The sequence below is a fragment of the Antechinus flavipes genome, chromosome 4, assembly GCF_016432865.1.
Source record: "Antechinus flavipes isolate AdamAnt ecotype Samford, QLD, Australia chromosome 4, AdamAnt_v2, whole genome shotgun sequence".
Taxonomy (NCBI): domain Eukaryota; kingdom Metazoa; phylum Chordata; class Mammalia; order Dasyuromorphia; family Dasyuridae; genus Antechinus; species Antechinus flavipes.
Genome location: NC_067401.1, coordinates 135,853,735 through 135,871,022, shown reverse-complemented (window position 1 = coordinate 135,871,022; position 17,288 = coordinate 135,853,735). Strand labels below are relative to the sequence as shown.

The following is a 17,288-nucleotide window of genomic DNA, read 5'->3' as shown; positions in this document are numbered from 1 at the left end:
TTCTATTAAGATCCTCCTTTAGGTTTCAAGGCCTAAAATATCAGGTATTTCTAGAATCAAAGTTAACCAGTTAGGAGAGTGATGCAAAATAAATTTGAATAGTAATCTGAAAGACTTTTTTGCCCTTTTTCTGAAGAGAGAAGTTTAACCCAAGTTTTATCCTGTTTGAAATGATAGCATCTAGGAAATTTGTAAGATCCTTTAAACTTCTTAGTGAACAGAAAAGAAAATCAAGGCATCAATTTCACATTGACATTTTTATTAACGCCAACAGTTTTTTTTTTTTAATTATTATTATTTTTTTTAAAACAATAGCACAAAAAATGTTTCAGGGAAGCAGTCTGACAGTTAATCTGATGACCTTCTGAAATAGTTAAGCCACACCAAATATGAATTCCTGTTAACAAAAAAGGGTGGGTGGAGGCAGGGCTAAAAAAATAAACAAACCAACAAACACCCCCCCCCAAAAAATAACCCCAATGGATTAGATGAGTGAGGTCTTGTTAGTAGAATACACTGCAGATGGAATGAAGGGTGGTAAGAGATTTATACTCTTACCTTTGCCAGTTATTACTAAGGTATAATTCAGCTCTTACAACCAGTTATCATCCATTTCACACATGCACAAATAATCAGCACAAGCTAATGCCACTTGGCCATGAAGAGGTGCAACAACTGGATCTGTCAAATAAGTAATAGCATTTTCTGTAGAACAAATCCCTTGAGGCCCAAATAAAACCCTTTATAGTTCTACTACTTCATTTGCGTGCAATTTAGGACTCTTGCCAAAAGGGGGGGAAAAAAGAATAGGGGAAAAAAAAAAAAATCACCTTAAAAAAGAAAATGTGCATCAGATTCTCTTATTTAATGTGGCTATAAAGATGTTTATTTTTCCTTTACCTCTAAGAAGGACACCAAGAGGTAGGACCAAGAAGGAGGGAGAACTGAGTAATTGGGTGTTTTGTTTGTTTGCCAAGAGGTCACACAGAAGGGAAGGAGGCAGAGAGAGACTACTATCCTTGGTTCTGATTGCGTTATGCAGGAAAATAAATCTCCCAGATTATCATTCTTCCACCCACCCCCCCAAAAAACACACTCAGAATTATGCACAGACTCAGACTATATCATACCAGCTATCTGCCTTTCATATTGACCGTTCCCCAAAAGCACACTACCCTTGGCTCATAGGCTGTTTGCAGAGGCGTTAACCCATTCCTGCCCAAGATACTTCACAAATTCCTCTTGACTCAGAAGCCTCTCAAATTTCCTTTTGTAGGGTTTTAAAAACAGAACATCTGTCATTAACATCATAGGAGTTTAGTTAAATCCTTTGAACCATTGACAAGGCTTCAGGAAGTTTCACAGTTTCATTATGCTCTATTTTATTACTATCATATTTACATTTTTTTTTTTGTTGAATTGATTTTTTTTAATAGAATTTAATTCTGGAGTGTGAGCAGGAACCAGTTAACTACATTCATTGTCCAACCCCCATTGGTTTGAGAAAAGACTTCAAATTCTTGGCATATGAATCAGCTGTAGGGTAGCTCCACCTTCTCCTTGCCAAGAGGTAGCAGGACAACAGTGGCTGCATGCTTGGGGGTTCACACTGTGGGTTGTGAGGCCTTTCGCTCCAGGAGGTACTGATGGATACTTTCGGCATCTCGTTTCAGCCAAGCAGCATTCAGCAGGATATTTTCACAGCACTGCTGGATGGTACGCTCTGCTGAGGGAGCTGGGTGGCTCTCGAAGAAAGCCTGTTGCAAAACAACCCAGAATGTGGGTGTTTATGTCATGCTTAAAGAGTATTTGAATTCAGAGGAAGAAAGCAACATTTCAAATAATATTAGAGAAAAAATTAGCTGGCCTACAAAATTTTCATAAGCCTTACTCAAAAAAAAAAAAAAATCACTACTGAAACCTTTACCCATTCTTAGCTATAGGAAACACCTATGAACAATAGTTCTTATAACCTTCAATCTAACTCAAGATAGCCAAGAACATAAAAGTTTTAAGGAAGTGTTATTTTATGAAGAGTAAAAGGAAAAAAATGGGTGAAGACGAATGCATTATATGAATGCTTGCAATTCCATTTCTTCTATTTAAATTCCATTCAAATGCTACTTGTCTTAGATTCAGTGAAAGGACATACAGATATTAAGGAAAATGGGGGAAATGGGAGCACTGAAGTTTTCCTCACCTAGCAGATCATTCCTATCTATACAAACTATATTATAGTAGCAATCCCTTATGGGGGCAACTACTTTTCTCTTAGGTAATCCCAGAAATTAACAATGATGATGGGAGAAGGGTTTTCTGGGCTTATAAAGTGAATTAAAGACACTGCTTTTTCATACTTTGAAGTTTTTCCAAAAGAATGAAGCAAAATTCAGATTAAAAAAAAAGTTCAGTGATTAAGTGGCTAAGCAAAGAACGAGACAACAATCAATTTGGGCCTGCAACAGATAGGCCAAAATCCCTAAGTGCAGAGTCCACATACAGAGGAGGCTTTGCCTATCAACCCTGAAAAGGGTGGCTAGGAAGATAATTCTCTGAAAGCATACAGTTTTATCTAAATAGGACTTTAACCATGTTCCAGTTGAGTCTCCAGAAAAGATGATACTATCTCTAAATTTTCGTGATTACAGGCAATCCCAGTTTGTCTACCAATGTTATCTTTTCTTCAGATAAGAAGCAAGGAACAGCTAGGTGCTTGAAATAATCTAAGCCTGATACTACAATTGAAATGTCAGGCTCAGCTAAGATTATAATTTAGCAAGAGATATCAAAAATAAAATTTGTTTGAAAGTTACATTTAAAGTAGAATAGTCTTACCTTAACTTCTCCCGCCATTTTGTCAATTGCAAATCCCTCAACTGAGAGCTGAGAAAGGATAAAGAATGCATAGTTTAACTCACAAAGGAAAATGTTTCATAGTTAACAAGTAGAAAAAGCTGGAAACAAATTTCTACGAGTCCAAAAATAAATTGAGGAGGAAAAGATCAAAAAAAAAAAAAAAAAAAAAGTAAAAACTGGAAGCACAAATCATTTTATGTACCTTTATTAGTCTTGATATTAAGAATCCTCCTTGGTAGCGATTATAAAGTTCTTCCCAGTTGTCTTTTATAAATTTCCAAGCAGCTTTTCTCCCCTGCTTACTGCCTCCAGCCACCCCACCAATAACTGATACAGTATCCTGTGGGCGTACCTCTTCCTTCAAAATAAATAATTAAAAGGGTTAGTCTTTCTTAAATGTGTAAGGTAATAATACTTAAGAGAGAATAAGTGACTAACTCCCAAAGTTACCATTACTTAAATGACTTTGTGGCATAATAGAAAGAGAGATGAATTTGTGATCAGGAAAGACTAAGATTTAAGACTTTCCTCACGATACTATGTGATTTTGGGCAAACAGCTTAACTGGACTTCAGTTTTACCATATGTAATAAAGAGGAGATTGGACTTGATGACCTTAAGTTCTATGAACTCTAAAATGACCAGACCTAAGTTAAGACATTCAATTTATCTTAAAAAAAAAAAAAATCAACACCAAGGAAAAGGAAACATTGTTAAACATGACGATAGGACATGAAAAAGTACACGACAAAACTAGAGTATTTATCAAAAGTGCCTGGGGCTCATCAGTGCAAGATTCTTTCAGGCCAAAACAAATAGCAGGCACTGATTCCCTTGGAGAAGGAAACATTCCCAAGTCAGTTTTCCTGAGAAGGAAGCTTTAAAATAGTAAGACTGATGATCAGAATGCCAAACCAGAGAACCGTGTATTACATTAGTAGACAACTAGCTTCAAAAGCAGTTTTCCAGTTAACTTACTGAAAGTGCAAAGGTAAGGACTTTTTGAATGAGTTCAGGTGGTGAAGTGGCCCCAAGGACTCGTTCAATTCTATTCTTTTCTTCTTGCATATCTGCTTCTTTGTGAAGCTACAGAGAGTAAGAGTAGAGTTATTAATTTCCTCTAGACAGTGCTGCCTATAGAACGTTCTAACGAAATAAAACTCAAACTTCAGTAATTATTAGCACTAAACAAAAGCCTCTGTTGATTCTACAAAATGTTTCGTTGCTAGAATTATAACATCACTCCCCCCTCCCCCTTTTTTTTTGCTTTAAATAACTTTTTATTGACAGAACCCATGCCAGCCAGGGTAATTTTTTACAACATTATCCCTTGCACTCACTTCCGTTCCGATTTTTCCCCTCTCTCCCTCCACCCCCTCCCCCACATGACAAGCAGACCTATACATGTTAAATAGGTTACAGTATATCCTAGATACAATATATGTGTGCAGAACCGAACAGTTCTCTTGTTGCACAGTAAGAATTGGATTCAGAAGGTATAAATAACCCGGGAAAAAAAACAAAAATGCAAGCAGTTTATATTCATTTCCCAGTGTTCTTTCTTTGGGTGTAGCTGCTTCTGTCCATCCTTGATCAATTGAAAATGAATTTAGATCTCTTTATCGAAGAGATCCACTTCCATCAGAATACATTCTCAAACAGTATAGTATAACATCCCTTTTTTCAAGTATCTGATCTAAGTAGAGAACCATGCCCACTAGATGGCACCTCTAACACTACATTTCAATTTAATTATAAAACAGCTGGTCTCCCCCTTCCCCTTATTACCAAGAGAATACAAACCTCATTCTATCATCAAAGGTAGTAGAGTAAGTTATTAATTTACGCTAAGTCCTTGGGTAATATGATCACATACTTTGTAATTTTCAACATTTGTTCTGTATGTACTGGTAGGCATTGTAGTTAATGTTTGAAGCCTGGCCAAATGCAGAGAATAATAATTTTTTTAAGTTTTTAGTCAAATCTTCTCTTATTAGTCCTTTTTAAATTTCAAGTCATAATATTTTATAAATATACAGAACCTATATCTTTACCAGAACATACATCTTTGTGAAGAAGCTTCAAATGTAATAATTATGATAATGACTTTTCCTAAATTTGGAGCTAAAACTTAGAAGAACCGCAAGGAATTTTAATTCTGAATTTCTTATTAACCTTTATTATTAATAACTGTTTTGATTATAACAAAATCGACAAAAGTGTTACCTCACAACCATACAAAGAATACAAGTAATGCTATCCCCATCTGACAAAAGGAAATTGACTTAAGTAAGGAGACTTAGCAATAATCCCATACTATATCAAGTGTCAGAGATAAGATCTGAACTCGAGTTTTCAATCCCAAGTTCTTTTTCCTACATCCTGATGACATTTAATTTTTTTTAAAAATGAAGAAAGAAAGAAAGAATGAACATTTTAGGTCAAGTAGGTGGGGTCAAACATGTAGCAATAAACTGGCAAGAAGTAGAAAGAATAATCATCAAGTTGGGGGGAGGGGGGCCGGGGGGAGAGAAGATCAGTAAATGGATGTGGAGGAAAGAAGACCCAAATTCAAGTCTGGCCTCAGACAGTCCCTAGCAAGCCACTTAACACTGTTGGCCTCACTTTTCTCATCTGTCAAATGAGCTGGAGAAGGACATGACCAATCACTCCAATGTCTTAGATGGAAAAATCCCATCTGCAATGACTGAACAACAGCAGGACTATTCTTTCCCTATCTTTTTATTGAGACATTACACTTTCTTTTGGTGATGTGTCCCTTACCATTACCCACAACTGATTAAGAATAAATCTCAGTTCAAGGTCACAAAGCAGCTTCCACGTGTACTCACCTTTAGCATAATGTCTAAGGTAGTGCTATCACCATGCTTCAAAACAGTAAGATACACCTAAATGTTAACAGTCAAAGAGAGAATTTGGTGAGGTATAATTTTGTTTTAGATATTCTGACAAGGTAAACTGATAAAAAGATGCTATATGCAGTTAGCCTACTAAAATTTATTAAGTGTTAAGCAGAGTATTAACCTTTAGTGATTGTTAAAAAAAAAAAAAAAAAAAAAAAAGGCCGGGGCAGGGCGGGGGAAGAAGAGTGGCAGAAACATGCTGGGCCTCCCAGTAACTCCCATTCTGTTTTCATGGTCAAAATCTCCTCCTCCCCACATCTAATCTATTAAAGAAGCCTGTTAATTTTACCTTTAAACATCTCTCAAATATACCCCTTTTTTACTCTGCTATCTCCCTAGGAGAAACCCTCAAGATCACTCAACTGGACTCCTGCACTGGCTGGCCCACACCTCTTCCTCATAGTAATCCATCCTCCACTAAGCTATCACAGTGATCTTCCTTAATTAAGCACAGATCCAATAATAGTAACCTTCTATTCAATAAATACCAGTGGGTCCTTATTGTTTCCAGGATCAAATACAAAATTCAATTTGGCATTCATAGCCCTTTCTTATTTTTCCACTGTTCTTGTATCTTATAGCCCTCTATGTACTCTGTAATCAAGGATACTGTGCCTCACACACAACACTCCACCTCCTAAAGTAAGTGTCTTTTGACTCTTCCCTGTTCATCTGTTTCCTGGCTTCCTTCAAGTTTCAACTATTATGTACGATGCCTTTCTCAGTTCTCCTTAAACCTTCTGGATTTCTTTCCAAAATTATCTCCATTTGTCAATTATCTAAAGGTGGCTATTTGTATATTGTGTCCCCCATTAGCCTAAGAGGAGCTTTTTAAGAGCAGTGACTATTCCCCTCCCTCTTCCCTTACTTCTTTTTAATCCTCAACACTTCAAAGGATGCCTGCCATATAGTAAATGCTTGATAAACGTTTGCCGAATTGATGACATAGGTCAATTTTAGTTACTGTAAAGAAAAGAACTTTTAAACCAAATGATGGAGACTTTGAATGGGACAGAGTACTCTAATAATTAAAATAACAACATAGGAAAACATACAGGACTCCTCAGATCAGCAGAAAGAATCTGTTTTCCATCCACATGGTCCTTAAACCGACGACGAGCTTCTTCTAATGTTGGCTTATGTCCTGATTTTCCTAGTTTGCCCAGAACCAAGCCCCTCAGAAGTGCATCTAGATGACCTGTGGAAGAATAAGAATTGTGACTGTAGTTAAAATGAATTCTCTAAATTCTGTAGAATTTCTTTTTACATCATACAACAACGTCCATATTAATGAAGGAATAGAGAATGATTTTACTACACAGCAAAAAGCATTTCTTTGGTCCAGGAAATAAGTTTTATTTATCATCATTTTTAAATGGTATAATATGCCAAGTACTGGATGGCAACAAGAAAATACCAAAACCCATTTCTCAACCCTACTCCTTCAATTCCTTATTACTATTCCTCTAAACACATTTCCCTCTTAAAAGTCCCAAACACTATTCATTCCCTTCCCCTGTATCCTCTGGATGCTCCACTAAAAAGAAAACTTGTTTTCATCTTTAAAATTTTCCTTTCTCATTCCTTTTGTGTCTCACTTGAGATCTGCTTCCTTTCCTCATGATGACAGCCTCCCTAGCCACTCTTTCCAGCAATGGCTCACTGGTTGAGGTAGAGGAGTTGGAATATATGCTCTCTATTTGCCACTTCCAGGTTCTCCCCATCACTGCCATTGTTGTTCAGTTGTTTCAGTCATGTCTGACTTTATGAATCTATTTCTTGGCAAAAATACTGAATGGTTTACCATTTCCTTCTCCAACTCATTTAACTGAACAGAAAGTGACTTATCAAGGGTCATACAGTTAGGAGGTGTCTAATGCCAGATTTGAACTCATGAAGATGAATCTAGTGTGTTGGAATCCTTACAAACTGCTAACTAATTAGAGTTGATCTAATCTTACAAGAAGATGTTTTGGGCAGAACCCGAAACAATGTACTAAGTAGGACTAATTAATACAAGGCTTGTGTTTACACCTTTACTCATTGGAGTTCACAAGTATGCCAGCTTCACAAAGTAAACTTTGTATCCTTATGAGTTCACACCTCCCTTAAAGCTCTTTGGGCCAGAGAGCACTATGGGAGAAAACCCATAATCCCTCTCTCTCGTATCCCACAATTCCTCCCTCTTGGATAAAAGAAACAGACAGAGGCTCTCGGTCAGATTTCACGGGAATGACATGAAGAGTGGTGCTGGCTCTGGAGGCTGAAGAAAGCAGAGGCAGAAGCAAAGGACAAAGCAGCAAGAGCTCTTGGAACCAAGCAGAGAGATAGGCCTCTAAGCTAACCAGGCTATATTGGAGATAATAAAAGATCTGAACTTTTATCATCTGGCTGCATTTGGGAAGAAGATCACCACACTAGTGCTCTATGTACTGGGCCACCTCAATGCCCCTATAACTACTATTCTGTAATCTTTTTCCTTGAGGTCTATACAATCATAATTCTTGTCAAGCTCTCAGTAGATCTCCAAGACACTCCCCTTCTTTCCTCAATGAGTTCGGTATCTGGTTTACAATCTTTGTTTTCCTCAACTCTGCCTTCATGCTAGGGTACTTGAACATAAATATTGATACTTTCTCAAACTATCCCATCCTCACAGTTCCTCAGCCTTCTTATTTCTCATGACCTAATCTTCCACTCAATCTCAGCCATGAAGAAAATCATACCCTTGAATCTTTTTAAACATTCACAAATATAACAACTCCATAAGTTCATAAATTCTGAAATTCTTTTATTTCATCATGTCTATTGGCTTTCCACTTTACTCTCTGCCTTTTAATATGAAATCACACCAGGATCTAATATCCCTCTTTCTTTTGGTTCTATCCCACGCCATTCATTACCTCTGCCTAGCCACATTCTCCTTTCCTGAATTTGAAATCTTTGGAGAACCAATTCAACTTTACACTGTCTTAATGAGTACCTTTTCCTCTTATAACATCGATTTTTTCCCCACTGTACAATCATTCTCCCTATCTGCTATCTTCACTCCTCACTCACATATGCAGCTGAACAGATAATCACATAACTATTTTTAATTGGGTCCAGTACAATTTTACGTTGTGTACCTCAATTGGGTCTTCATTACTGCCAGGCAATCAATCAATCAATCAACTTATTATCCCACTCACTCTAGAAACTCTTCTAAGCCTTTTCTTCCCTCTTCAAACTTCCCATGTATTTTCCCAACCCCACTCTCTCAGCTGAGAGATTAATATTGGCCTGAAAATTTTGAGGCCATTCAAGAACTCTCTTTTCTCCCCTCCTCAGTTTACTATCACTCTGACACCTTCTGCCACTAACTGCTCATTATTCTTTTCACATGAAGATGTTACCCTTCTCCCTGTTAATGCTAATGCTTTTATATATAAAAATTTCATCACAATTTCTCCAATGAATTACCAATTCTATCATTTCATTCTCTAACTGATCTGCAATCTCTCCATATCTACTAGCTGCTTCTATACTGCCTACAATCAAGCCTATTTGATCTTTCACATCTTCAAAAGCTTTTCACTTGTTAAGACTTGTCACTATTAAATATTATTCCTTATCTCTTATACCCTTTGTTTAACACTTGTGAATGCTACCTATAATAAGTTTCTCCATTTCCTTGCTGTTACTCTCTTACTAAGGCTCTATAATCTGTCTTCTGATCTTTTATAATTGAATCAAAACTGCCCTCTCCAAATTTACCAAAATATCTCCAATGCCAAATCTAGTGGCCTTTTCTCAATCCTCATTCTTCTTGGCTTCTCTGCAACCTAGTACACTTTACCTTGATGTCCTTTCCTTAAATACTCTCTTCTCTCCAAATTTTTGGAATACCACTTTCTCTTGGTTCTACTCCTACTTATCTGACCACTCCTCCTCTCTCCTTTACTAGATCTGCATACAGGTTAGATCCATTAACCATAGGAGTCTCAGGGCTCTGTCCCAGGACTTCTTTTCTTCTCCTCTATACTACTTCACTTATAGTGATCTAACAGATCCCATAAACTCAAATATAATCATTATGTTCATGACTCAAATATACACATCCAGTCCTAACCTCTTTGCTAAATTCTAAATCTTATGTCCTGTAGACATCTCAAACGAAACATATACAAAATAGAATCCATTATTTTCTCCTTCTCAGAGTCCCCCAATCCCCATGACTTCCCAATTACTGGCAATAGCACCATATTTCTCCCAATCTAAGAGTCATCCTGGATTCTTCATTATCTCTCAACCTCCATATGCAAGTTATTGCCAAGGCTGATTGATTCTATCTTTGCCATTTACCTCTGCGAATTTATCTCCTGAACACAACCTCCGATAGTGTCCCACCTCTGGTAAAAGTCTTCCATCTCTAAATACTGGAATTACTGCAATAGCCTACTTGTCAAACTCTTTCCCTACTCTAATCCACCCTCCCCTTCAGCTGTCAAATTAATCAGATCATGTCTACTCCCCGCCCCCCCATCTCCAGGATTAATAAAATCCAATTTGGCATTCAAAGCCTTTATAACTTTTCCTCACTCCCCAATCCCACAACCTTTCCAGATTTCTTAAACATCTAAATCACCCCTCCCCTCCATATACTCTTTTCTAGTGACAGTGGCTTCTTTGCTATTCTTTAAAGAAAATACTTTTATTTTTCAGCTAAGCTTTTTCACTGGCTGTTTCCCATGCCTAGAATGCTACTCATCTCCATTCCCAGCATCCCCAGGTTTCCTCCAAGTCACAGTTAAAATCCTACTGTCTATAGGAAACCTTTCTCTATCCCTCTTAATTCCAGTGTCTTCTCTCTTATGATTATTTCCTATTTATCCTGTATAAAGCTTATTTATACACGATTGTCTGCATATTGTCTTCTCCATTAGAATGTGTGCCCTTCGAGGGTAGGAACTATCTTTTGCATTTGTGTCCTTAGTGCTTAGGATATCAAAAGTGTTTTAATGACTGACAGACCGACCCATCAAAATTACAAAATAATTTTCTTTAGACATTTGCGACTATCTTTTGGAACTAATGAAAAAAATTTACTGGAAATATTTCAAAAGAGGAAAGAAGCATGAAATGATATGCTAGATAAGCTTAAAAAAAAAAAAAAAAAAAAAAAAAAAAAGATATATTTGCCCTCTAATCAAAAGTAAAATCACAGAGGCCATAGATCTGAATTTAATTAATCCTTCAATTTGATGACGGTTTTATTGTTTGGGTTAAGGTCTCCTATCAAAACCATTAAGGCATATATACTTGATCATTAAGTTATATCCAAGGCACCTAATAAGAGTCTGCACACCCAGGATCATATGTTCCATATATAACAACAACAACAAATCACAGGATTATTTTATCAGAGCCAAAGAACAAAGAGCAGACATGTGGGGCAAAGAAATAGGAGCCTTGATTTTTTCTTCTAAGAATACTGTTCAAATGAATATAAACTGCTTGCATTTATGTTTTTCCTCCCGGGTTATTTATACCTTCTGAATTCAATTCTCCCTGTTCAACAAGAAAACTGTTCAGTTCTGCACACATATATTGTATCTAGGATATACTGCAACCCATTCAACATGTAAAGGACTCTTGCCATCTGGGGGAAGGGGTGGAGGGAGGGAGGGGAAAAATCGGAACAGAAATGAATGCAAGGGATAATGCTGTAAAAAATTACCCTGGCATGCGTTCTATCAATAAAAAATTATTAAAAAAAAAAAAAAAAAGAATACTGTTCAAAAAGTCTGCATAAGAAAGAGTCCTGGGGAAATCTGGCTTGTTATCAGACTTTTTGTGGCACACAAAGCTGTTCAAGTGTGTTCTTTGTTCTAGTATCAGTAAAATGAGATCTCTTATATATCACAAGGGTAGATTTTGAGCTTATATGTGATCACCACAGAACAAAAGTCATAGATATGAGGTACAGAGCCAAGAGGGACTTCAGAGGCCATCCAATCTAATTCTCTTTTTCACATATTGATTTGTCCATGATTACAGAAACTTTAATTAACAGAACTGGGATTTAAAATGAAGTTCTCTCTCTACAAATCCAAAACTCATTTCACTATACCATCAAATTTCAAGTAACAATATTACGATTTGCAAAAAGTTAATGTTTTCAACTATAAAGGATTAATTTCATACCTAATGAAAATTAGGTATCAACCACCAAAAAAAAAAAAGTCAAACCAACAGAAACACTTGTATTTTCATTTTTATCTCTTAAATTGAAAAGAAATCCAATAACATTGCAGTAATGGTTTATAGACAAAAATTGAAAGGAATTATGTGAACCAAGATAACTATCTTCTGCTTATCAGGAAATCGATACAAATTGGTGGCACTAAGATAAGCATATTTCAGATGTGGCTATGGGTCTATGAATACCTATCTTTTACACATTGCATTTATCAGATAATTTAGACAACATATAATTTCATCTATCAGTCTATGTAACTTTCAAGGAGAAGATGATATAAATGCTTCAATGGGAACTTTCAATTTATTAAAATATTAATATCATCCAGAGGTAAAAACTATGTTAATGTTATTATGCAGCTGAACAATCTTAATTCTGAAACATATACTTATAAATCTCCTTACCCTCTCCAGGTTTAGGATCCCAGCCCAGCCTCTCCCCTATGGGTGAAAAGACATCTTTCACAAACAGCTGGATTTCCTCATAGAAGTCTGTGTGGGATAAGAGAGTTGAGAGAATCCCCAAGTTACAGCTCAGGTCGCTCCACACAGTATAATTGGGCTCATTCACAAAAGCCTCCATGACTTTTAGAACATCTACAGTGCTAATGATTCCAGCTCGAGCCTGGGAGAGAAAAAATTAAAATTAATCTAATCTCCAAACAGAATTATAACACAGATACACAAACAAATTCAACATTATCTATTTTTGCAAAATCTTAGAAGTAAACAACATAACATTTGAGTTCAGAGGAGCACTTGTTAAAATAAAAATCCAATAGTTATGTGTTTTTCTTAATTTTCAACAAGACTTAAAAAAATAAACAAAACTATTCTGTTTAGGAAGAAAGAAAACTGAACAGCTTCTTAAGTCTATTAAGTTTCTGAGGCTTTTACTTTTTAACAGAGGTACTTTCAAAACTAGGTCATCCAAACTGTATCAATTTTACCTTGTCCTTTATAAATTTGAGAAGTTGATTGAAAGGCACTAAAGGACTCAAAGCTCTTTCATTCTTGTCTTTACTGACAAAGTGGAATTAGAAAAAAACCAATTTCTATCCTAGCAGTCAACTACACAAAGAGCCTATTCTCCTAAAAGGATGAATCTGCCACTGGAATCAGCAGATTTGAAGTTTTGGGCTTCCATGCTAATCTATGTTTATACAAAACAGGAATCCAAAACCAGTTTTATCAGCAAGGAGTAGAGAAACTTTAAGATCCAAATTAAAGGAAACTTCATGCTGAGTCTAGTAATTATTAAAGGTATCCAGAATTATAAACTGTTAAAAGCACCCAGAAATTATCTAACATCTGCCTGATTATTAAACTACATATCAAGTGTTATTTGGCATAGGACTTAGGGAAAAAAATCAAAGCACTATTAAGGAAAAGCATCCTATGATTCCCACAACAAGAGTTAGCTATAGCTTTTATGCAATAGACAATTTTAAATAAAGCGTTTTTAAAATCTCAGTAGTCTATACAAACACATTTTCTATTAAAGCAAAAAGAATTAATCCCTGGACAGAAAAGAACCTATAAGGAAACATCTAACTACAGTTGCAGAATAGCAACTTAGACTTGAGTACAAAGAAATATTTCTGAGGGAATCGCTAATTGCATGCCATAAGCACAAAGTTACTCCACCTTAAGGAAGAGCCAAGTCTTTTGAATTGTAAGTATATTAATCACATATTCTTATGAGAGCAAAATCCCTCAACCAACCAAGCCTATGGACTCACCAAAGAGAAAAGATCGTTCTGTAGCCCAAGTCGGTCTACGGGGGGTAGAGAAAGGTCTCGTATGCCTGGCAATAAGCTCTCCAACATGGCAGAACTGTATTGAGTCCGATAAAATCCAACTGTTCCTAGGTTTAACTGCAAAACAAAACAAAACAAAAAAACCACATATATGCATGCATATGTACACACACACACACATACAGAATAGGATATGAAGTTCTAGTTGTTGCTGAGTCAAATTTTAGGCTTAGAAACTTCATATTTATATGGAAAGGGAGCATGGAAGAGTAGACAGGGGCTAGCCTTGGAATTCAGAAGACCTGGTTTCTATTCCTGTCTCTGACACACTGCCTATTTGACCCTGAACCAGTCACTTATATCTTGTAAGCTTCATTTTCCTTGTATATAAAATAAAAGGGTTAGACCGGTTATTTCCAGCTCTCTATGATCCTATGGATAGAATTTCAAATTTCAGTCATTCTGTCTGGGTTGATTTAATCAAGATTACATGCTAGTAGCATGTAATCTACTAATCTCAAATACTTCACTGCAATTATTGTCTCCTTAATGTCATGTCATGCTTGCAAAACTGTAATTGTCGCAAATGATTTACTTCATTTGGTAATAAAGGGAACTTTACTTCCAAAAAGGTTAGCAAACATTTAGGAATAATCTCCTGTAACACTTCTCTGCCTCTCTCCTCCTGTACTTTGGAGACTTACTAGGATTAAAGGGGAATCTTCTAGATCCCTAACCTGAGATCCACAAATAATTTTCAGAGAGGTCTGGGAACTTGGATAGGAGGGAAAAAAATGCATCTTTATTTGAAATGTGTAACTGGCTTTCTCTTATACTTTGCTTACATATTTATATAATCTACTAGTTAATTCTTTCACTTTTAATTAAGGTTATGAATGATTGGACATTTTTGATCTAAATTATTTGATATAATCCCCATGGAGGTCTCCTGAGGTGAACAGATGAATGCATTGCAGAATGTCAGAGCTTAAAAGTAATCTATTACCCTTCCCCTGTCCTTATTTATGAATTAGGAAAATAAAGCAATATGAAGTAACTCAAACTATGCCTTGCCTAAGGCCAGCAAAATGATCTTTTATGGCCTCAACCAAGAGAAAGACAATTACTTTGTTATTTGTTACAGTTACAGAATACCAATTGTCCTGCCATCAAAGCTAGCACCAGAAGGGTTGAAGGAATGAGTGGCAAATAAGAAAATAGGAATCTCTATTTGTAATTGAGAGACTCAGATTCAAAACTGAGATTTTTAAGCCCTAAGATTGAGGATAGAAAAACTACTACTTTTAAATTCAGAAGCTACCTAGTAATTACTCCTCTCTTAAACTTAACTTCAGGATCACTCTCAATGAAGGAAAATCCAACCCTCAATAAGAAAAAAAACTACATGTAAAAACAACCAAACCCCCCCCCCCCACCCCCCCAGTACTCTCTCTTTCCAGGTTGGACTTTAGCTATGGTTGCTATGGAAATCTTAAAAAAGCTGTTCACAGATCAATTCAAAAACTGTTCCTTGGTTTGCTGATGGGACCACTTGATTTATCATGCCTAGACTTGCAAAATAATATAGGTTGTATTATCTGAGCTCTTTTTAAGAAGAAATTTCTTGATAAAACACCTTGGTCTAAACCAAACAAATACAAGACAGAATCAGTTTATAGGACTCAGAAGAATAAGAGGAAAAAAAAAAGGAAACATCTGGAGCCAGAAAGTATATGCCTATTAAATGGAATAAAAATTCTACAAATAGAACTAACCTTTACCCACTGGTCTGGTTTAACATTTTTTAAAACCACAGTCATCTCTGGTTTCTCCATCAAAATTTTCAGTTTGGCTTCATTAGGTTCGTCACTGGTAGAAATTGTTATAGGAACCATCCACTGGGGACAATCCTCTCCTAAGCAAGACAATGATAAAAAAGATGCTTTGAGGAACAGGGAGCCTATTTTCACAAAGGCTTAATTCTACATATTGGTGAGTAAATGGCTCATTTCAAGAAATATTATCTATTCCTTAGACTTGCAAAATATTATCAGTGCAAAAAAAGTTCTAATGATATTCTAATTCCCTGAAAGACTGATTCACCTCATAAAGTCAGCCAACAGCTTACTCACTTGTAGTTATATTCGACCGTTATTATAACGGTTTTTCTTCCCCCTCCCATTCAACTCTCCATAAGTACGAAAATGAAAAAAGTTTGGAGTTTTAAATGTAAATCCCCAATGGCTGTACTAATTCCTCAAATAGGGGAAAAGATAGATTACAGAAAACTACATATCAGGTGATAGAATCATAGAAACTGAGTTGGAAGGCCCCCCCAAACTGATCATCTAGTGTTCTCTTAATTGATCAACAGCAAAAATCTGGAATGGATAAATTTATTAGATAACAACATACATACTTAGGAATAGGCTGGCCCAAGAACAAGTCATGCCAAATTAACTTAATTTTCCCCTTCTTTAAAGGACAATAAAAAAGCAGATCAAATGAACAAACGGATAACACTAAACACAATAAATATAGATTTCAGAAAGGCATTTGACAAAATCTTTCATGATCTTTGTGGACAAAATGAAAAAATACGGGCTGAATAATAATAAAATTAGGTGCATTCACAGAGCTCACTAAATGACCAAATTCAAAGTATGTTGATGTGTACCTGAGAGAAGCTCTTTAGTGGTATGACACTAGGCTCTGGCCTCAGTTCCGTCCTGGTCAACATTTTATCAATGACATGGATAAAGCATAGACTGCATGCTTATCAAATTTGTGAACAAAGCTAGGAGGAATAGATAATACACTGGATGGTAAAATTAAGATTAAAAAAAGATCTGGAGAAGCTAGAACAATGGGCCAAAACTATTAAGATGAAGTTTTAATAGGACTCAAGGCAAAATCCTGCATGTGGGTAAATGAGATATATATATACATGGCTGCTTAAGTATCACAGAATGGAAAGACCTGGCATAACTATTCCAAAGGGATTAGGAGTCAACAATGTAACATGGCTGCATTAATGGAAGTAGAACATCCAGAACAAAGTACTGTTTAAGATAACAGTCACACACTCCATTCTGCATTAGCCAGGCAATAGCCAAATATGCTCAGTTCTGTATGTAAAATTTAAGGCGGGATATTGAAAAATGCTCTATTATTTTTAAGAAGGTGATCAAAAGAGTTACCTAAAAATTATGCCTTACAAGGAAAAGCTGAAGGAACTGGAGATATTTAATTAGATTAATGAAAACAAAAAAGTCCACAACTTTCTATAAATATCTAATAGTATGTTTTTTAAAAAAATGAAAAAAGGACTAGTTTTAATTTTTGCAGCTCTGGAGGATAGCATAAAACAAAATGAGTTCAATATGGGATAGAGATTTCCAAAAATTGAAACATTTACTTGGTCAAACAGAGATTTTTCATCACTGGATAGATTCAAGTATTAGATTAACTATTTGTTATATACATGATTTCTATATATGGCATAAAG

The 17,288-nt window shown here is 35.9% G+C and overlaps 1 protein-coding gene across 1 annotated transcript in view; it reads right to left on the bottom strand.

Annotated features, from left to right (window-relative positions):
• Positions 1-242: 242 nt before the first annotated feature.
• The window catches only part of NPEPPS (aminopeptidase puromycin sensitive), a 74,865-nt gene continuing 57,819 nt past the window's right edge, over positions 243-17,288 (bottom strand). Inside the window, exons 15-23 of the mRNA XM_051994679.1 lie at positions 15,556-15,695; positions 13,763-13,897; positions 12,426-12,645; positions 6,836-6,978; positions 5,709-5,765; positions 3,835-3,942; positions 3,059-3,214; positions 2,836-2,883; positions 243-1,757 (exon numbers count right to left, since the gene is read on the bottom strand). Of these exons, the coding sequence (XP_051850639.1) occupies positions 1,605-1,757; positions 2,836-2,883; positions 3,059-3,214; positions 3,835-3,942; positions 5,709-5,765; positions 6,836-6,978; positions 12,426-12,645; positions 13,763-13,897; positions 15,556-15,695 (1,160 nt within the window). The 3' untranslated portion in view covers positions 243-1,604. The remainder of the gene's footprint in view (positions 1,758-2,835; positions 2,884-3,058; positions 3,215-3,834; positions 3,943-5,708; positions 5,766-6,835; positions 6,979-12,425; positions 12,646-13,762; positions 13,898-15,555; positions 15,696-17,288) is intronic.